Source organism: Centropristis striata, chromosome 13 (genome assembly GCF_030273125.1).
Source record: "Centropristis striata isolate RG_2023a ecotype Rhode Island chromosome 13, C.striata_1.0, whole genome shotgun sequence".
In the NCBI taxonomy this organism is placed as follows: Eukaryota; Metazoa; Chordata; class Actinopteri; order Perciformes; family Serranidae; genus Centropristis; species Centropristis striata.
The window spans coordinates 2,960,663-2,982,780 of NC_081529.1; the positions used below are offsets into that span (position 1 = coordinate 2,960,663).

At 35.1% G+C, this 22,118-nt stretch overlaps 2 protein-coding genes across 2 annotated transcripts; both read right to left on the reverse strand.

Moving 5' to 3' along the window:
- Positions 1-1,008: 1,008 nt before the first annotated feature.
- nme3 (NME/NM23 nucleoside diphosphate kinase 3) lies at positions 1,009-10,182 on the reverse strand. Its single transcript, XM_059348247.1, has 5 exons — positions 10,057-10,182; positions 7,046-7,176; positions 6,247-6,348; positions 5,908-6,020; positions 1,009-2,087 (listed from the first exon to the last, which is right to left on the reverse strand). Exons 1-5 carry the CDS (start codon positions 10,100-10,102, stop codon positions 1,970-1,972), a joined length of 510 nt encoding a protein of 169 aa, XP_059204230.1. The 5' UTR covers positions 10,103-10,182; the 3' UTR covers positions 1,009-1,969.
- A 1,264-nt stretch (positions 10,183-11,446) lies between these two features.
- mrps34 (mitochondrial ribosomal protein S34) lies at positions 11,447-19,559 on the reverse strand. The gene is made up of 4 exons (XM_059348244.1): positions 19,376-19,559; positions 14,546-14,926; positions 13,171-13,213; positions 11,447-11,898 (listed from the first exon to the last, which is right to left on the reverse strand). The coding sequence occupies exons 2-4, from the start codon at positions 14,861-14,863 to the stop codon at positions 11,600-11,602; spliced, it is 660 nt and encodes a 219-aa protein (XP_059204227.1). The 5' UTR covers positions 14,864-14,926; positions 19,376-19,559; the 3' UTR covers positions 11,447-11,599.
- Positions 19,560-22,118: the final 2,559 nt, after the last annotated feature.

Here is a 22,118-nt window from a genome sequence, read left to right on the forward strand (position 1 = left end):
GAAATTCATGCATTGATCTCTCTGTGTGGATTAAATATTAAACATATTTGTGTGCTGAAAAAACATAGTTGATGCTTGTCTTATTTTGCAAAAAAACAGAAACAAAAGTCCACGCGTGTCGGGGCATGCTGCTGTCAGGGTTTGTGCGTTACAGGGACCAGTCTATACCACCCCTATGAATTTCATTGCTTTAAGTCTTATGGTCTGGGCACAGTGGCACTTATTAAATTAAACTGCCGCCAGAGCGCCACCTAGGGGCCGATCAATAATATCTTCAAGGGTTATCCTCAGGAGGGCATTGACAATAAGTATACCAAGTTTGGTGTTAATCCGACCAACCAATTTGGAGATATAAAATACTTTAATTTAAAGAGCGCCACCTAGTGGTAATCGGCCAAAATTTTGCACAGAGCCTCAGGGGCTCATGGGGAAGTAGTAACCTGAGTTTCATGTCATTCAGACACACCAATGTGGAGATATGCAACACTTTGTGTTTTGTGTTGATAATAGCGCCACCTGCAGGAAGTTGTTATTTAATAACTTGAGTATTCTTTGGGTAATCAAAATTCTTTTAATAACCTTTTGTCATGAGGGTCCATAGATGCTGTGTGCAAAGTTTGGTGCAAAACGATGAAATTGCCTAGGAGGAGTTCGAAAAAGTAGGTTTGCGACATTTCGCGAATTTGCGGAAAAAAAACTCTAGGCGAAAATGTTTTTGAATGTGCGATAAAGTATGTGAGAGTTATTAACCAAAACGCACTTTCCTTTATTATAGCGCCACCTAGTGGTGAAAATTCAGGATGACAATAGATTATAAAATTTTTCCCCAGGTGTGACTTATATTGAAAGTTTCATGAGTTTTGGAGTATGTTCAGGCAGTGAAAAATGCAATCAGTTGGGTACGAGAAAAATAAAAATAATAATAAAAAGAAAAAGAATAATCATTCGAAATACAATAGGGACCTCGCAGGTTGTTGCCTGCTCGGGCCCTAATAACCGAATAAGCACTTAAAAAGGATTTCCTGATTACATTTATTTGTTTTAAGACGATTCCAATACAATTCATTCAGCATCGTGGGATTTTAGAAAAGCACAAACGTGACAAAAGCAGCTGTTGGAGAAACTGTAGTGTTATAGAACAAAATATATTTGCGTACCTCATTCAGTTAGTTTCTCTTATATTTGGAAGCTTGACATGTTAAGATTACAAAATATGAGCTCCTTAAAGCGTTAAGCATCTTATTTTGAAACTTTTACCCTTTACATTCAAGTAGTCTCAAGATAAATGCCACTGGTTTACACCCTTACAGAATTTCAATTTAACAAGTTCAGGAAACTGAAAATCACATGTAAAAAGGCAATAAATGTGTTGGTTTGTTGCTGTTAATTGCTGCAATGTTCTGGGGTTTTCTTTGAAAGTACTATTACAGGAGAAACCTGTACATGTTGGCTGATTATTCACCATGAAAATAGCAAGGAGTTTATTCCCACGAGAAAAAGTACAAAAATATTTATGTGCAAAATAAACTGAACTGGTCAGCAATTTAGCTTTTTGTGTAACTTTGAGTACAAAGCACATGCATTTTTCCTGCATGTTCAATAGAAGTTAACTTTTAGGATGGATTTAAATGCAGCCATTTACTTTTTTATTCCCTGATTCATTATCCATGATAAACATGAATCAACCTGGTCAGTCGAGCTTATTGCTTAAAAGCTGTAAACATGAGTTATGGACTAAATAACACATAGTGTAACAGAAGCAGACTTTTTCATGTTACTGATCAAATTATTGCTCACTTAGTGCATGTTTGTTCTGTAGATTTCACCTCAGAAACCTAGTTCAAATAAAATTTAAAAAATAGACGAAAAAAATGACACCTCGTCTCCCGTGTGGCTACAAGCTACTAAAGCCAGAATAATATTAATGTGAGGTATGATGGTCTCCAGCTGGTCGCAGCACATTAGACCATTAGTTGTAGATCCAGTGGCTGCTGCTGTCCTCCCAGCACTGGAGCTCATTCTGCCGAAACCACAGAGAGATTTCCTTCTGGGCGCTCTCCACAGAGTCGCTGCCGTGGATCACGTTCCTGCAACGCACAAACAGGTTCAGGACACAGTCAGTTATTTTTTTAAATCTAGGGCAGGCAGTGGCGGTTCTACACAGGGGCCTCACAGGAGTGTTATTGGGCTATTTTGTCAATTTTTGAATCCTTTTCATGTCATTTTGTGTCTTTTTTGGGTAATTTTTTGTCTGTTGTTGTGTCTTTTTTATTTATTTTGTGTCTTTTTTGTCATTGGTGTCATTTATGTGTCTTTTTTGTGTCTGTTTTAGTTATTTTGTGTCTTTTTTTGGCCATTTTTATGTCTTCTGTGGGTTTTTTTGTTATTCTGTCTTCTCATTTTGTGTCTTTTTTTGGAAATTTTTTGTCTGTTGTGTCTTTTTTATTTATTTTGTGTCTTTTTTGTCATTGGTGTCATTTATGTGTCTTTTTTGTGTCCGTTTTAGTTATTTTGTGTCTTTTTTTGGTCATTTTTATGTCTTCTGTGGTTTTTTTTTGTTATTCTGTCTTCTCATTTTGTGTCTTTTTTTGGAAATTTTTTGTCTGTTGTTGTGTCTTTTTTATTTATTTTGTGTCTTTTTTGTCATTGGTGTCATTTATGTGTCTTTTTTGTGTATGTTTTAGTTATTTTGTGTCTTTTTTTGGCCATTTTGTGTCTTTTTTTTTGTCATTTTTATGTCTTCTGTGGGTTTTTTTTGTTATTCTGTCTTCTCATTTTGTGTCTTTTTTGGTCATTTTGTGTCTTTTTCAAGACATTCAAAGATTTTGAATGCTTAAATATCATCTTTGCCATTTTTTCATGTGCTAATGTGCCCCTCTGATTAAACACTGGCCCCTCCTTGGCCCCCACAGTAAAATTAGTCTAGAACCGCCACTGAGGGCAGGGATTCCCAAAGTGTGGTGCGTGGACCCCCAGGGGTGCATGAGCTGCCACTAGGGGGTGAGCGAGAAGAAAAATGTAATGGCAGTCTGATAATTACACAATTAAATTTTTTTCCCCCCACACACAATAAAGACATGTAAATAAACATTTCCTTTGTAAAATGTCAAATCAAAAACTGTAATATTAATTGGTAGATAAATGCAGGCTATTCAAAATGCACTTCATCTTAAAATAAAGCGTAGAAGAAGTTATTTTTGTTCAATGCAGCTCAAGATATGATTACATTTTCCCCAACTTATGTGCTTTCTGCCTCTGATCCTGAGCCTGTCATCATCCTCTTTGCTCTTAAAAGTGGAAGCTTGTGCATAACTTTGTTGCATTATATTGAAACCGTGTTTCAGATTAATTCAAATGCGAGAGCTCATTGTTGTGATCGTGATTATTTTATTATATGTGTGTTCTGTTTGAGCAGCCTTTAACCCATTAAGGCCTAAAGCGCCTGGAAAAAAATGCCTTGAAAACCTCTGGGCGATTTTCAAATGACCCCCTAAAACCTGAAGTTTTTCTGGAAATTCAACACCTACTAAATAATAGATTTTTCAGCCTCTGGAGCAGATAAAAATGAAATTCAAAAAGTATTTGAGAGCTTATACCCGTGGCTTTCATACGAAGTTGAGTTTATTTGTCCAAACCTTCAATAAAGTTTTTTTTAAAAATCAACAAACTCAGCAAATGTTACATTTGACTGAATAAAAAATCCTATGCATAATACTAATACATGCCCATTAGCAAGATGCCTACTGTAATAAAAACTTTTTTTTATCATAATAATAATAATAATAAATAATATGATGATATATGGCATGATTCTGATGCATTTCATTGGCCAAGAGACCGAAAATAGGTGGAAAAAAATACAAATACTACAAAATGACATATCCGCTGTCCCGGCCTTAATGGTAGAGTGACGCAACAGCGCTCCCGGTTTTAATGGTAGAAATGTGGTAAGGCTTTCCCGGCGTCAATGGGTTAATATGGCGATTAAGCTTATTGCATGTTGTTTTTTTGGAATATGTGGGGGATCGGGGGTGCATCAACCCGGTTGGGACATAGAAGGGGGTGCACGGCTAAAAAAGTTTGGGAACCGCTGATCTAGGGCATTAAAGAACATCCGGACCAGAAGCAGATTAGCAACTGTTAGCAGCACCTTAATCAGATGATTAGATCAGCCATATATATATATAAGCCATATTATAACACAAAATGTTATAGACTATGTTTACATGGACAAAATATTCAGTTTTTTGCACTTATTCTAAAAACAAGTATAGTTTAGTTTATTAGTTTAGTTTAGCTTATTATTAAGATCCCCATTAGCTGCAGCAAAGCCACAGCTATTCTTCCTGGGGTCCAACAGTATCAAATATACAGTTAAAAACACAAAACATAATAAAAAATAAAAAATAAAACAAAACTAAAAATGATCCACATATTAATCCATATTACACACATTTCTACATATCATATATGTATACATCATTACAAAATCTACTAACACATAATACATATGTTGTATATACACATTCGTTCTACAGCACATACATTATAATAACACATATCATATATCTATAGAAATATACTACATACATATAAATATACCATGTTTTCTTATTTTGATAAATACTGTTTTATTAATATTTTGAATTGCTTTATGTTAGTGGTGAGTTTGATATTTTTAGGCAGTGAATTCCATTCTTTCATACCTCTACACAGAAATGTGCGCTTGATGGCGTTAGATCTTGCTTTAGCTAATGTAAAGTTAAATTCTAAAAACAACAAGCTAATGAAAAACAAAACAGTCTAGTAATATTCCTGTTTCCTCAAAAATTTGGAAGTTTTCCAGACTGGTGTTGGGTGTTGTAACATTCCTGCATTTCCAAAAAGCCTGCACACCCATGGAGGGTTGAAATAATTTGGCTGCTTATCAAGAGTGTGAAGGTGTGTGCAGACTGCGTTTACCTCTCTAACCTGCTGGGTTTGTTGCACCTGTTTAAGTAGGTCAAATTATCCCACACTTACAAAATAAAGAATCTAGATTTGTGGATATGTGTATATTACAAGCTAAACGTATCATTTCTCTTAATTGGAAAAATGTTGATGGACCAAGAATTGGAAGATGGATCAAAGAGATGGCATCAAACATGACTATGGAAAAAATAACATACATTATTAGACGGAAACAACATGTTTTTGATAACATCTGGAGACCTTTTATGAGTTTTATAAGACATGATGCTAATGTTGGTAACTTGCTTCAGCAGGAGGCTCTGAGGGAGTAGAATGTTTATTTGGTGATGATGCTTTGAGAGACACCCTTGAAATCTGTCAGTGTTATAACTATTTTCAGTATTTGTCTATATAACTAAATTTAAATGTGTATATATATATATATATATATATATATATATATATATATATATATATGTTTTGTTGTTGTTTTTTCTTTATTGTTATGTATGTATGTTTTTTATTTTTTATTTACCTTTATTTATTGTTTTTATTTATTTATTTATTTGTATTTCATTTTTGCTTTATTTACATCCTTTTTTCTTTATTTTTATTTTTTTTTATAGGTTTACTGTGTTTTTCTTATACTTATTTGGCGAGGGGAAGAGGGGATGGGAGGGAGAATAGGGAGAAAAAGTTTGCTTTGTTGCATGTAATAATGTCTTGTTTGACTAGCTGTAATCTGCAAACAAAAATCTAATAAACACGTTTAAAAAAAAAAAAAAAAAAAGTAGGTCAAATTACACCAAAATGTTATTTATATGGAGGCTAGAGCACAACCATCGCTAATGTTATTAGTAACACCTGTGCATTTCTTACTATGATAGCTCTGCTGTTAAAAAAAAGGTGAAAAAGGATCAGTTTTCCCCAAAATTTTGCTTCATCGGGGGACCTTACCTGCCAACTTCCACAGAGAAATCTCCTCTGATGGTTCCAGGCAGTGAGTCAGCAGGGTGGGTCTCTCCCATCATCTTCCGTGCAGTGTTGACAACGTCCAAACCCTCCCACACCTGAAAGAATGCAAAAGGAAAATTGCTATGGACTTTCCAAATGGCTCAAAATGAGTGGCTTTGTTTCTATCTTTTCATCCATAAATCCCCAACACACCTTTTTCCACTCAACGGCTGCTTATTTCCTGTTTTTAACTGCAGTCTATGATTCATTATATGAGTAACTAGCCCAACAAGCCTCTGAAGTTATGAAAGGACACGTGTACAATATGTGGGAGAATTTTACCATGGCTACGATTGGTCCAGAGCTCATGTAGTTAACCAGTCCTCTGAAGAAAGGCCTGCTCCTCAGGTCCCAGTAGTGTTCCCTCAGAAGATCCTCCGTCGCCTGACACACACAAGCAATTATTTAGACTATGAATAAAATATCTATATATACACTACTGGTCAAAAGTTTTAGAACACACCAACTTTTCCAGAATTTAATTGAAAATGATGCAGTTTAATGTCTCAGTGTTCTCTGAAAGTAATGCACATTTACAACATTTAAAATTCTTTATTGAGCATGATAGTGTTTTGAAAGTAAAAAAAAAAGATTAAAAATCACATATTATGTTGGACTAAAGGTCTAAAAAAAAGACACAAAATGACAAAAAAGACACCAAAAGACACAAAATTACTAAAAAAAGACACAAAACGACAAAAAAAAGACACAAAATGACCAAAAAAAGACACAAAATGACCAAAAAAAGACACAAAATGACTTACAAAGACATGAAAAGAATTCAAAAATGGACAAAATAGCCCAAGACTCCATAGAGTTAAGTTGTTAACCCACTTCTTGTTCCCTGAAAAAGGCCTACTTGTATAATTCTGAAATGTACATTATTTTCCAGTTTTGGTTAAGCTTACCTTTTTTTATTTACCTCTGGCAGTTCACCACTTACCTTTGGACCCTTTCAAGCTGTTCATTTGACTTGAACTGCTTGAATTTCAATTAAAAAATGGAAAAATTGGGGTGTTCTAAAACTTTTGACCGGTAGTGTATATATGAATCTAAAGGGAGAATAAAAGACCCTAAATACCTGCACAAGTTTGAGGCCCACCAGTTTGAATCCTCTCTTCTCAAAGCGACGGATAATTTCTCCCACCAGTCTCCGCTGCACGCCATCTGGTTTCACGGCAATGAAGGTGCGCTCATTCACACCAGTCCAGCCTAGGGTCAGAAACAAGACAGGGTAAAAAAATGAAGGTAAAACCAGGAAGTGTTTAAAGTGAATCGCAACGACAATCACACAACACAGCATCTTGCATGCACCTAGTGGAGAAAACAACAACATTTGTTCAAGACAACTCAGACACTAGTAGGGGTGTGCCATATTTTATCGTTCACGATAATATCGGTATATTTTTTTCATGGTTAAAAAAATGCATATCATGATATTGGCAACATTCCTACTTCTTGATGTAGTGGCGTAAGGTTAACAATAGCTAACAATTCAATTTTAATCACAAAAAGCTATTTACTCTCTGTCGCTAAACACATGCAGCTTTCAAAATAAGAGCACAGTGTGTTAACAGAATCTATCGCAGAACTTACAAGAAGACTGTCAAAATAAGATGCCTTAAATAAAACATACAAGAACCTTTATTCTCCTTTACAAGATGTCATTAAAATATGCCCCCGGAACCCCTAAATGGTTATTTTTATTATTTTCTCATACATTTGTTTTTTTATTTGGCAACTGTTGAGATTTTCACTTCACACTACATTTTAGATTTTTATTTATTTATACAGACTAAAAAAACCCATCATTTCTATATCTTTTTTAAGTATTTCGTAACATCGTGAAGAATACCGTTATCGCAAAAATAGCCTGAAATATCGTGATATTCTTTTAGGGCCATATTGCCCAACCCTAGACACTAGTGACAGCTGTGTTTACTTTCACAGAGTACATTAATAAGTGCCTAATCCAAGATGGTGTCATACACAGTATACTCTGTTTGCAGACACCAAAACCCTCCCATGCAACAGTGCACACACAGATTCGAACATGCATATTCACAAATGTTTATTTGTTAGTTTACAGCCACTGTTGGATCGTCCCCTCACCCTGGTTGTATAACAGGGTATATGCCTGAACTAGGGGTGTGCCATATCGTATCGTTCACGATAATATCGGTATATTTTTTTTATGGTTAAAAAAAATGCATATCATGATATTGGCAACATTCCTTCTTTTTGATGTAGTGGTTAAAGTTGTTTTAATCACAAAAAGCTACTTACTCTCTGTCGCTAAACACATGCAACTTTCAAAATAAGAGCACGGTGTGTTAACAGAATCCACCACAGAACTTACAAGAAGACTGTCAAAATAAGATGCCTTAAATAAAACATACAAGAACCTTTATTCTCCTTTACAAAATGTCATTAAAATATGCCCCCGAAACCCCTAAATGGTTATTTTTATTATTTTCTCATACTTTTTTTTTTTTTATTTGGCAACTGTTGAGATTTGCACTTCACACTACATTTTAGATTTTTATTTATTTATACAGACTAAAAAAAACCCATCATTTCTATATCTTTTTTAAGTATTTCGTAATATCGTCAAGAATATCGTTATCGCAAAAATAGCCTGAAATATCGTGATATTCTTTTAGGGCCATATCGCCCAGCCCTAGACACTAGTGACAGCTGTGTTTACTTTCACATAGTACATTAATAAGTGCCTAATCCAAGATGGTGTCATACACAGTATACTCTGCTTGCAGACACCAAAACCCTCCCATGCAACAGTGCACACACAGATTCGAACATGCATCTTCACAAATTGTTGTTTATTTGTTAGTTTACAGCCACTGTTGGATCGTCCCCTCACCCTGGTTGTATAACAGGGTATATGCCTGAACTAGGGGTGTGCCATATCGCATCGTTCACGATAATATCGGTATATTTTTTTTATGGTTAAAAAAAATGCATATCATGATATTGGCAACATTCCTTCTTCTTGATGCACTGGTTAAAGTCGTTTTAATCACAAAAAGCTACTTACTCTCTGTCGCTAAACACATGCAACTTTCAAAATAAGAGCACGGTGTGTTAACAGAATCCACCACAGAACTTACAAGAAGACTGTCAAAATAAGATGCCTTAAATAAAACATACAAGAACCTTTATTCTCCTTTACAAAATTTCATTAAAATATGCCCCCGAAACCCCTGAATGGTTATTTTTATTATTTTCTCATACTCAAGAGTCAAGAGTAAATTTTTTTGCATTTGGCAAATGTTGAGATTTGCACTTCACACTACATTTTAGATTTTTATTTATTTATACAGACTAAAAAAAACCCAACATATTTTCTATATATTTTTAAGTATCTTTTAATATCGTCAAGAATATCGTTATCGCAAAAATAGCCTGAAATATCGTGATATTCTTTTAAGGCCATATCGCCCAGCCCTAGCCTGAACCCTGCACTTTAACAACAGTTTATACAACAACAACAACAACAACAACAACAACCTCTCAACCACAGCAAGGCTCAATCTAATGCATTTTAGTCCCACCTCTCTCACCAGATTCTTCAATCCGTGCATGTTTAACCACCAAATCTCCAAGTTCTTGAAGGTCTCTCTGTGACCTTTTTCTCGGCCCCATTGCATGTGTGTTTCTCCTGCAGCAGCCAATCAGCTCTCACACGCGCCACAGGAAGCCCAGCGCAGCCAATGGCAGCAGAGTTATTAATAGGACGCTGAATCAACTTATTACTCAGAGAGGTGGACACATGGACTGTATGCTAGTAGTACACTAAGTAGCCACACGGTTAGTAGACTAGGAAACTGTAGTTTTAACAGTTATTGCCACTGCATTGCTTTTGTATAGCACACACTTTGTTAGAAAAGTCACTGACGGCTTTAAGTCACCATAGTTTCACCGGTTAATGCCGCTTCCTGTGGTCGCGAGCCGACCTGAGGCGTCTGTCCGTTAGCATCTCCTGCTCACACGTGGTACAAACTGTGAGCATTATAACCGCTGTGAAAGTCAAACTGACTGATACATTAAAGTATAAACAGGTGAAGCACCAACCTGACTGTAGGAAGTAAGAAAATAGGGTCAAAAACAGGCAGATCATTGTTGCCGGTGGACGGAGTTCACTGATGTGGAGAAAAAGGGCTACTGATGACGTAGGCACGCACGACGCACGCAGGCACGTTGATTAGGAACCAAAGCGCGGGCACGTGGTGTCCCGAGAGACTCACGAGGAGCAAATTTTTTTAGCAAATATGTGCAAATCCATTTCCGGCCAGGATAAACAAAATAAAGAGAAAAGGTACAATTTAAATAATTATGAAGAGCCTAAATTATGTGACGTCACTTACTGAGTAACTTTACTTCAGTCATTGTAATGAGAAACTTTCTCAAAATAATGACTTAGAAATTCAAAATAATGAGTTAGTATCCGGGCGTAATGACACAGAATATCCAAATAATAACGTTATACCTGAAAATAATGACTTAGTATCTCAAAAGTATATCCACAAGTCATTACTTCATTACTACTTCTACTTATTATTTCAAGAAATCTATTTATTAATCTATTCAAATATTAACTCATTAATTTGGGAATGCTTCTTAATATTTAGCAATATCAAGTTATTAAATTGAGATATTGACTTATATTGAGATGTTTTTTGTTAATTTAGGGTACTATGTCATTATTTAGAGAAAGTTTTTTCATTAAAGATTTACAGGATTTTCCATCGCACTGGCAGACATGGGCTTCCATACGATAGAGCCATCAAAATTGAAATATATATATATATATATATATATATGTATTTTTTATAATTATTATATCATAGAATCGAAACACATTTACAGGCTGTGTTTTTATCAGGTTGGATTTGGGTGGAGCTTTGCTGGGAATCAATGTCAAGTAAAAATAACCATAAGAATTTGATTGTCCTGCCAAAATTGATGCTACTAATTAAGCAGGAAAGTAAAGCTGTCAATCAAACTCAGCACAAGCAGACAGTGCTGACGTGGCATTCACATCATATAATTATGATGTTAGCAATGTGTGAGCGTTTACATCATCAACAATTAAACTGTTGACTGCATGGCCAATGGTGCTTTCCCTTTTCTCTGACAGAATTTGCATTCACATCATATAATTATGATGTTAGCAATGTGTGAGCGTTTACATCAACAATTAAACTGTTGACTGCATGGCCAATGGTGCTTTCCCTTTTCTCTGACAGAATGTACATTTTCAGTCATATAATTATGATGTTAGCAATGTGTGAGCGTTTACATCATCAACAATTAAACTGTTGACTGCGTGGCCAATGGTGCATTCTGCCGTTATTCCCTTTTCTCTGACAGAGAATTTGCATTTTCAGTGATATAATCACCTTAACAAGGTACTAAGGTATAAAGTAGTTTATGACCTCGGCACAAAAACATCAAAAACCACTATTTGTTCAGTCATTTAATATTTACGACATTACACAGATGCATATAACACACAGAGAGGCCTGCTGCACGTGAAAATAGCAGAGAACTCCTTTGAGTCCAGAATTGATTGAGTCCAAAATGTCCAAGATTTTTATCTTCAGACCCACAAGGATCACACCGGCGTCCCCTCCGTCCTCTGCTTCTTGAGTTCCTGCTCCCGGAAGTAGTCTTTGTTGAGCAGGACGTCCCTCTTTAAAGGCAAGACTGGCTCCTCAGCCAGTACGCTGCCTACTGCTTTCTTGTGCTGGGCCAGCATCATGGCGCGGAGCAGGGGAGGGAAGGGGACGTAGCGCACCGGCGGCTCAGGAGGCGGGACAAAGTCCTTCAGCTGCAGCTCCATGTGTTTGGGAACCAGGCGCCAGTCGTGGTACATCACCTTGTCCATCTCCTTCACCTCGCTCTCCTGTTTTCCTGCCAAGCACGATATGAACAAAGTCACAACATGCGGTTTGTTTAGAGCAGTAGTTCTCAACCGACCCCCAATTTAACATGCATGTTGTCCGCGACCCCCAACCCACTGAACAGAATCTCACACACACACACAGTTCAGTTGAAAAAAAAAAAACTCAGTTGATACAACAAATTTTGGACAAATAATGAAGCACAAAATGACCCAAAAAAGAAACAAAATGAACAAAAAAAGACACAAAATGTCTAAAAAAAACCTACAAAATGACCAAAAAAGACACAAATTGACCACAAAATGATCCAAAAAGATACAAAATGTCCAAAAAGACACAAAATGACCAAAAAAAACACACAAAATGACCAAAAAAGACACAAATTGACCACAAAATGATCAAAAAAAGACACAAAATGACCAAAAAAGACATAAAATGACAAAAAAAAGACACAAAATGACCAAAAAAAGACACAAAATGACCAAAAAACCCCATAAAATGACCAAAAAAAGACACAAAATGACCAAAGGACTAAAACACATTAACACATGAACACTTTAACACAGTGGAGACAGAGCTGACTTCCAAAATGTTTTGGCGACCCCCAGAAATCATCTCGCGACCTCAATTGGGGTCGGGACCCCAAGGTTGAGAACAGCTGGTTTAGAGAATGTTAACACCATTATTCTACTGTACAATTAAAGATATTCCAGTGATATTCCAATGCCGTGGTCTAGCTCAGGATCAAGATTTTTTTCTAAACTTGATTGTGCCTACTGTAGTTTCCGAGACACCATTTTTGGACTATATTTAGCGGCTGGGCAAATACTGATTTTTCCCGATAAAATAAAATAGGAGTCTACTGCAAAAACACTAGTCGCATGTTCCCAAAGACCACATACACTATAAGAAAACCTGATTTTTTTAGCCAAACAGTTTGACCGATTTTGAAGTTTCTTCCAATTTGTGCTTAGGAAACCCCACAAAACACTTCCAAAGACAATAAAAAAATTCCATTAGGGGCAAAAATAAAAAGAAAATTTCTTTCAGCCTTGCCCACACTGCTATGTGGAGGATGACGAAACACTTAATTTATTTTTGTTGGCCTTAAAATACCTTAAATTAATTATTAAGTCTAGAAATACTGGAATCAACCTATTAAATATCCACTGTGTGTTCCTAAATCTTTAAACAACTTGATCATCAGTGTCATAGTTACAGTAACAGATAGGTGAGATAAATGTTGAATGTCTTAAATCAAGTAAACAGCCTACAGTCTTACCTTTGTAGGTGAGGATCCCCCACGCTTTGCCATGATCCATGTTCTAGAAAACACAGGTGTCATTTTTATCACAGGTTCGGCAAGGCAGTTTTATTTATACAGCACATTCATACACAGAGGCAGGTTCAAGGTGCTCTATGGAGAATATAAAACTATGTCATTTTAAAACGATACTACTGAAAAAGAAAATAACTATATAGAAAGTAAAACAAAGATATAAGACTAAAAATTATTTCAAATAATGATATCAAGAACAACAATAATAATAAGCTTTCAGGTTTTGGAAATATTTAGTTAAAAGTCCTTGAGGACAATATAATAAAAGGTTCCAGAGACAGCATACCAAACCAAACTGTTTTGTTTTTTTTACTCAATTTTCAGCTTAAAAAGAGAATACGCAGACCAAGGTTATAATAGTTTTGGATTTTTCATTAGTTTTAATTTTGTTGTGAATTTTTGTTTTCAAATTCAGTTAGTTTTAGTTAGTTTTTAGAGTGAGTTTTCTAGTTTTAGTTTAGTTTTTGAAAATGCTTAGTTTTAGTTTAGTTTTTATTAGTTTTAGTGTTAGTTTTAGTTTTTTTTGTAATGGGCTATGTGTTGGGTGCCAGATTCAAAGAGGTCATAATAAATGTTTCCTTTATTTCCTTTGGTTTATCCATCTCAGCCCCAATAAGGTTATTAACTCTTACAGTTCTGGGTGTTTTGAATTTTGGTTCCAGTCTCAGTAAACATATTCACCATGTGTTCAAATAGAAACACTGAATTATGAATGAAAAAAGTTGACAAAAACCAAAACTAAGGACATTTTCACTATAATTTTAGTTAGTTTTAGTTAGTTTTGTAACCACACGATACAGTTTCAGTTAGTTATCGTTCTTTTAAAACCTCTAGTTTTTATTTTTATTTCAGTTAAAAATGTTTTTTCTTTTTTTTTTGTTATTATCTTTTTATTAGGAAATTTCACAACAATTGACAAGTACAAATGGATTTACAGTTGTTAGTATCAAAATTGTACAGAGCCAAAGGTTTTGTATCAATAGCTTCTTGTTCCAAATGTTCATTCCCTTTTTAATAATATGAATATGTAAAGAAAAAACAAAACCAAAGACATACAATTTAACTATCTACATCCAGAGGAGTATGGAGGCAAAAAATAATTATATAATATGAATAAATAAATATAAATGTCTGTAGCAGTTGGGCATCATTCAGTTGTATTCATGTCACTGATATACAGTGGGAGACCCCCAAAGGAAATCAAATTATACGTTTCTTCAGCTTGTTACCTTTACAAAATCCGGTGAAAATGTTTTTTCAATTCTAGTTTTCGTTACTTCGTTAGTTTTGTGGGTTTTCTATTGTGTGTGGCTCTCACCTCGGCTGTGTAGTCCACCTTGACCTTGGTGATCTGCCAGTAGCTGGGCTCCGTGTGCTCCTCCAGCCAGGACTTGCGGGTGAAGAGGCGTCCCACTCCGAACATCCTCATCCCCGTCAGCAGGGAGAAGAGGCGGCTCTCCCTGCGGACGTCCTGCCAGGCCAGCACGGGTAACATCTTCCCTGTGAGAGGCCGCTTCATGGTCTCGTAGTCCAGGTCGTACATCTGGGACTCCCGAGGCCGGGACTTACGCTCTCGGTACGCCCGGATCTTCCGAGCCATCTCTGCAATGGGCCGAAGCTGCTTTTTCTTCACCATGGCTGTCTGTTGTTCAGCAGCTACTCCACAGAACTCACTGACACACAGCGGGCAGCCTTTATCCTGGAAGAGGTGAAAATTATTATTTTTTTTTTTTTTAAACATTTGTTTATTGATTTTTCAGTGACATAACAAAATCGAGAGATGACATTACAAGAGTCTAAACCAGGGGTCTCAAACTCGCGGCCCGCGGGCCAATTGTGGCCCTCGTGACGATATATTGTGGCCCCCACCTTGATATGAAAGTTTAATGTGAGTTTTATATGAATGGCACTTTACCGTGTTGTGTGTGGAAGGTCACTTTAATTAGTTTTTTTTGTCATTTTGTGTCTTTTTTTTTGTCATTTTGTGTCTTTTTAAAATAATTTTGTGTCTTTTTTGGTCATTATGTTTCTTTTTTGGGTAATTTAGTTTTTTTTCTGTCATTTTGTGTCTTTTTTTAAATAATTTTGTGTCTTTTTTAAGTAATTTACTGTTTTTTTCAGTCATTTTGTGTCTTTTTTGGTCATTTTGATACTGCCTCCAGCGGCCCCTAGGTAATTTGAGTTTGAGACCCTTGGTCTAAACAGTGTCAAGTGTAACAAGTAAAAAAATAATAATAATTATAAAAATAATACATAAAATAAAATTAAAATCAGATAAGGAATAACTAATAGTAAGAAGAATCACCAAAAAAAATAAAAAATAAAAATAAATAATTAAATAAATAAAAATGGAAGCGAACAACAAATACACAGAACAAAACAAAAACAAAAATAGGTCACCCACTGCTAAAGAAAAGTCTAATAATATGTTCACTTAAGCAGAGATAAATAAAAAACATTCCCAGCATGCTACAAAATCACACAAGAAAAACTCACAACTAGTAGACAATCAGGGTGGTTACTCAGGAATAGCCGTAAAAATCAATCCCTCAACATGTGCAAAAAATGGACACCAAGTTTTATCAAACTTTGCCAGAGAACCATGTATGGAGCACCTAACCTTCTCCAATTTGAAAATGATTTATTAACCCTCTGAACTTTAGCAGCTCTTTAGTTACAGACGTAACTAATTCAAAGACAACCTGTCTGTATATATATATGAGCACTTTGTTTAGATTTTATCTAGCATTATTTATGAGAATATGAATAACAAGAATAGCAAAAAAACATTGTGTACTCGTATTATCATTATATTATTGTTGTATCAGTGACTAGAGCCCGGCAGATATAACAGTTGACAGATATTATCGGCCTAACAAAGGCCTATCTTTATCGGTGTATATGCTGTCTGATATGTGCCGTTATAAAAAATGTTTTAACTCAATATATAATGCAGAAAATGTTGCTTGGCTTGATTTAGAATAATGTTCGCTATTCATTTTTTACAATCTTTTTTTTTTTTTTTACCAAAACTGAACAGTAATGATGTGTATTTAGCCATTTGTTTTATTCCCATTTATTCTTTATTATCTCAGTTATTATTTGTAGAATTGGCTGACAATGTAATACACTGTTTGTATAATAAAGTTAAATATTTAATTAAGTTTTAGGTTTTAGAAAGAAGCTCTCACAGTGCATTCACAGAGTGGTGGGGAAAAATGTTCAAAAAAAAAAGTTCAATTAACTGGTTTGGTTTTCTGGAACATATCCATGCTTCTTAAAAGAAATGTTGAGCAATGACAACAAAGACGGTTTGGGTTTCAAGCTCATTTATGGTCAGAGCAATTTATGTTATGACACATTTAAATGCCTCCCATTCCTGGCAGGTGGAGATGCTATTTGTGGGTGTGTGTGTGTGTGTGTGGCGTTGACAGTTTATTTCCTAGTTTAGTAACTAGTTTGGAGGAAATTCCTAGAAAAACAGGTTTTGATCTCCACCAGCTGTATAAGAAGGCCACCTTCAATGCTGACTGCTAGAGCTTTCTGCAGCTAAGAGGTCTTCATCCTACACAAGAACAGCCAGGTAGGTCTGAGGAAATTACTCCGTTTTATCCTTTTATTTTCTGCTTATCATGAAGCATTACATTGCATAAGGATACAATGTAATTTGGTACTAATATGACGGGTAAAAACATGAATCATATGCTATATATATATATATATATATATATATATAGCACTTTACTTTGCTTTGTTGTTTTATTGTAATTTTTCTGTCTTTCACTATGTTTTTATTTCTTGCCTGTAAAGCACTTTGTAACTTTGTTAAGAAAAGTGCTATACAAATAAAGTTTATTATTATTATATATATTATGTTAAAAAAGCTAGCCAGTAAACAATTTTATGCTTTTATTATTGACAAAATTTCTACATGTACAGCTGACCTGTTGGTTTTTCAGGGCAAAACTAGAAATGATTAATTAAATATCCATGTTCCACTTTAACACTGTTTTGTTTGCTGTTCACTATAAAGCGTCTTTGAGTATATAAAAACGAATGTATTACTATTATCATTTAATATTGTCCACACTCAAAGATACATTCATTTACATTTTTTTTTTTTTTTAAATTAATTTGATCATGCTTCCGTCTCAGCGGGTGGACACACTGCAGATATGGCCAAGGTCCTTGAGAGTATCAGCGATGCATTTGGAGTTGCAGATTCAGGAGTATCACTTGGATCAAAATTTGCTAAATTATTACCAACGCATCGCGAGTGCACCGTCCATCTGCAAAATGACTGCTCCAACTACAGTCTTCGTAACCCCAGGTAACTGGAATCTTCTTCTCAGAATACTCTCTTATTTTGAAATCTCTCCTCATATCATTAAGAGTTGATTAAGTTTGTACTATTCCTGTTTCCAGAGTGTACATCCATAGTGGACGCTGCACCAATCCTCTGCCCCCCAACATTGGTCCGTCCTCATCTGGAGAGGGGGTGTTCACCAAGAAACCAAACACAACACAGGGAGCCACCGGCCTCATCACCTGCGATCTCCTCCATATGTCTTCACAACTCTCCTCTAAGAAGATAGCTCTGCTCTTCCAGGTGCCATTTGACCTGAAGGCCAAGTCGAGAATGTACGCAGTGGGAATCTTTGACATCAACCAAGAGTGTAATCGTGAGCTTTTCCTTGAGATGTCCAAAAATACAAGCGCATCGTTTGTCAGCGGCAAAGCTAAAGGCCCCAGCCTGAGTCACAGATGTGAAAATGTTACCATCATGGCCACAATGTCCAGCTGCAACAGCTCTATTGTAAGGGTGCAAGTGATCGACCAATGAGAAAAACATCTCGTGTTCCTGCAATAACTCTGCTTTCTGTTAGATAGAGTTTGTGGGTGATGTTGTGCTTACAGTCTGAGCTAATATTATATGTTAAATCACAGTTCATCAGCTTTAGTATTCTCATATCAGAGCTCATTCAAAAAGATTTTCACTTTGAATAATTGCAGTTCAGAACCTCCACGGCTTCCCTTAGTTCCTGTCAATATGAGATTTCGTTTTTTAGGCCAAATGTCCCAGCTGTAAGTCACATGTTACTGTATTTTTCATTATGTCATTCTTGCTTCTGTCTTCATCTATAATATTACTTTTAATGTTATGTATGAAGCTGTGCAACTCAATTAGTGTAAATGGCTGTGCCTTCTAAATTAATGTTCTGCCCAGTATGATATTAGATTCTTATCAAAACAACCCCAGTTTGGCTGATATTATCTGGCATGCACAAATAATACATTATTTATAATGTTTTAATATACTAATATTTTGAATTTAATTTGTGAATGTATAACTGTGTTTATTTTACATCCTCTGCATTCTATGTTCTGTCATCCCATCTTATTTTTTATTTTTTTACAATTATTATTATTATTATTATTATTATTATCAAGTGTGTTTTGTTACTTATTTTTTCATCATTTATGGTATATTGTCTACGTTTTTTTTGTTTATGTCATGGTATTTCCTCAGAGGAAAGCATTTGGAGCTGCAGTTCTTGTATGAAAGCCCCTATACAAATAAAGTGTATTGTATGTTTTACGTTACAAATAAACGCTTCAAATTTCAAGATTTATTTTAACTCTGGTGACCACATCTATTTTCCTCTTGCATCCTCATCAGGTAGAAATATATTAGCAGGAGGAGGTGAGGCAAGTTCATAGACTGTATATAAAGATAGACGACTATTCAATGTGCATCTAAAATACCATAATACAAAAACAACAACAAAAAACACCATTTCCCAACTATTAATGTGACTGGAGCAGCTGAAATATCAGCGTTGCTGGTTATAGCTGTACAAACAATTAAAGGCTGTTTTAAATAAAGTTTAAATTTTTTTTTTGGCATGCTGAGTCGCCATTAAAATCCGCACATAATCGTATGAAGTTTGGCGAATATTATTGAATAGCAGCCTGGTGTTACATATATATACGGTCTATGGTAACACCGCTAACCGAGCCTGTTAGCTAACGTTAAACACCGTGTTTAATAGTTTCGTACACTTAAACCGACTGGTGGGTTTTAATAAGCTATTGCCCAATTATCGACACTAATTACATTAAAAAAAATAACTGCTGCTAGACGTACCTGTAGTAATTGACGTGCAGGACCGACTTAACTTGACCTCCGCAAGCAAGGCACACAACTTCCGCTCACTTGGTCCGACCGCTTATTGTTCCCCGTAGTGAACTGACTGCGCATTTTTTGTTCCGGAGGTAAATTAAGTAGAATCCTTCAGATAGCACATTAATCATTTCACTGTAGGAATAATTAAATAATAGCATTTAATTGGGATTGTCTACAATATGTTAAAATACCCATTAAAACGATTTTAATGGAATTTGCATTTATTTATTTAATCATATCAACTCGTTTATATTTTACCATTCACATTTATATATTCATTGTCTCGTTTATTATTTAATTTATATTTTAGGTTTATTTCCCAGTTGTTTCTAAATGTATTTCTGTAAGTATGTTTACATTTATATTCAATATCAACTTACAATAAAGATTTAAAATGATATATTTACACCAGTTGCTAAATTTAATAATTTTCATTTTGTTTTATTTTGTCCACAGAATACATAAAATAATGTTATTTTTAATAACTTTTTTTATTTAACATGTGAAATGTTATATTAATTGTCCTGAATTGAAGCGTTACTACAATACATTGTGTGAAATAAACTGCAGAAAATCCAAACATAAAGCATTTTAGTTGATCATAAGGATTAGGCATCTTTTTGTCACTGTTTAATTTAAATATCCTTGTTAATGAATAAACACAGCCATTCCTTTGTGCATATTTAGCATTCATTTTATTTCCAGCTGAAAATCATGCTGATAAGTTATACAGAAAAAGGCAAGTAAAGGCCTTCACATACAGTATTATTAATATGACGTGGTATAGAAGGAAACACTTAGAATTTTCCTATTTACAGTACAACAGTAAGAAAAAGTGCTTGGATGCATTAATGTGAAGACATACTGTGAAATAAGACAAAATACACCTGCTGGACTACAGCTAACCTCTTGGTGGTTACATTACAAGATCTAAAAGGGATCAATCTGATTAATCATTACACAACTGGACAGGATTTAGTGTGTCATGTCACACTACTCATGGCTAGTGATCATGGTCGTCTGGTACTGTTGTGTCAGTTCCTCCATCATAACATTTTAAAATCCACATTGCCTCTGAAAACCATTATCACAAAAGCTGCTTGTATTGCATAGTACCTTAAATCTTTGTCTACATCTATTTAAACCAAGACCCTCGAGGAGTGAACATGATCAAAGACGTGGTGACTGAGGCAACAGTTAGTTGGCAGACTGTGTAGCTTTAAACACTATTTTAATACTTATATTGTTAAGGTATGATACTCTAAAGAAACTAAAAATAACAATTATTTACATACCTGACCCAGGGGTAACATTCTGAAGCCCTGAGAGGGAAGTGAGGACAAAAAAAATCTGGTGATTCATTTTTTAAAGCCTGAGGGATGCACTAGAAGTGGGCTAACAAGGTATATTTTCCTCTGTGTTTGACTTAAGAATAGGTGACCACAAAACAATACTTAATTATTAAATAAAGCTTCTTTGTTTCGTTTTTATCTGAGGGGAAAAGAGTTTTGCTGAGTGTTTCGTGCTGAAGTGCACCAATACCCCATAGTTTTAAATAACAAAGTAGAACTCATCTCTCGTGGCAGAAATGAGTGATTAAACACTTTTTTTTTTTTTTAAAAAGAAAGATTTTCTTGCCAATACCTCAAGTCCTCAAGTCAAGAGACAAAAAACAATTTCGATCAGATTTAGACAGATCACCAGAAGTTTTTTTTTTTTGCTTGCCTCTCAGGGCTTTTGTAGTAAAAGTCCCCTCATCAGTCATCCATAATCAAATAATACTTGAATTGATTTGAACAACCCTCAGCTGCTGCAGACTTGAAACATTGTTTTAAAATGTAATTATTGGAATCTAATTTGTACTGACAGTTCCCCTTTAAAGGAGAAACAAGGATCTTTTTACAGTCTGACAGAGGCTGAGTGTGTGATGCTAAAGGGATTTTCAATGGGAGTTGGTAAAGGAGGTGATGGGACAAGGCCTTGGAAAAAAACAAAATAACAAACTTGCATAAACAGATCAGTAAAAAAAAAAACATTAAAATTGCTCATAATCTCATATTTTGTCAAAGAAAACTAACTTTTAACATTCTATAAAACGATAAGGAGTAACAGCGATGAAAAGTTGCTTTTAATGTGCGGCAGTTTCTTCTGAGTGGCAGACTTGTCTTGTGATCAGATTTAAAAGAGCTACACTCAATAATGTATTCTGCTTACATCTTTTAGAAAAGAGGAAGTCCATAGTTTCTACAAACAAGTAGCATAAGATTGTAACAGGAGACTTTCAAGAGCTGGTGACAGATGAATGTTGCCATAAATGTAACAAATAATTGACTTGTAACTTTTTTTTTTCCTTCTTCAGTTTCTCAGGACACAAGAATTATCTAAGAGTCTGTAGATGATGGCTCCATTAAAGACAAAAAGGAATATTTTCATTTTTTGAGGAAGTACATTCAGGTTCTATTTCCTTCTATATTCCTTAAAGATGGGGTGGGCAGTTTTTTGTTTTGTCCTGGGGTTGGGTTTTTTTTTTTTGGCTTAATAAGGCAAAAATAAAATAAAATTCAATTTCTATAGGGTGATTTTCCAGAAAACTTCCCACCCCATCTTTAAGGTTTGGATCTGTCTTATTATTTTCGACAGTTTGAAGTTTTGCTTTAGAGCTGTAACCTCCAGCACATCGCTTCCTTTCAGCGTGCAACTTATT

Coding starts and splice junctions, on each gene's coding strand:
- mrps34 (XM_059348244.1), bottom strand. CDS start 14,863: ATGGTGAAGAAAAAGCAGCTTCGGCCCATTGCAGAGATGGCTCGGAAG. Junction 13,214..14,545: donor AGGTGGACTACACAGCCGAG/GTGAGAGCCACA, acceptor TGTGTTTTCTAG/AACATGGATCATGGCAAAGC. Junction 11,899..13,170: donor GGGGATCCTCACCTACAAAG/GTAAGACTGTAG, acceptor CGTGCTTGGCAG/GAAAACAGGAGAGCGAGGTG.
- nme3 (XM_059348247.1), bottom strand. CDS start 10,102: ATGATCTGCCTGTTTTTGACCCTATTTTCTTACTTCCTACAGTCAG. Junction 7,177..10,056: donor TTCTTACTTCCTACAGTCAG/GTTGGTGCTTCA, acceptor TTCTGACCCTAG/GCTGGACTGGTGTGAATGAG. Junction 2,088..5,907: donor TTCTCTGTGGAAGTTGGCAG/GTAAGGTCCCCC, acceptor TGTGCGTTGCAG/GAACGTGATCCACGGCAGCG.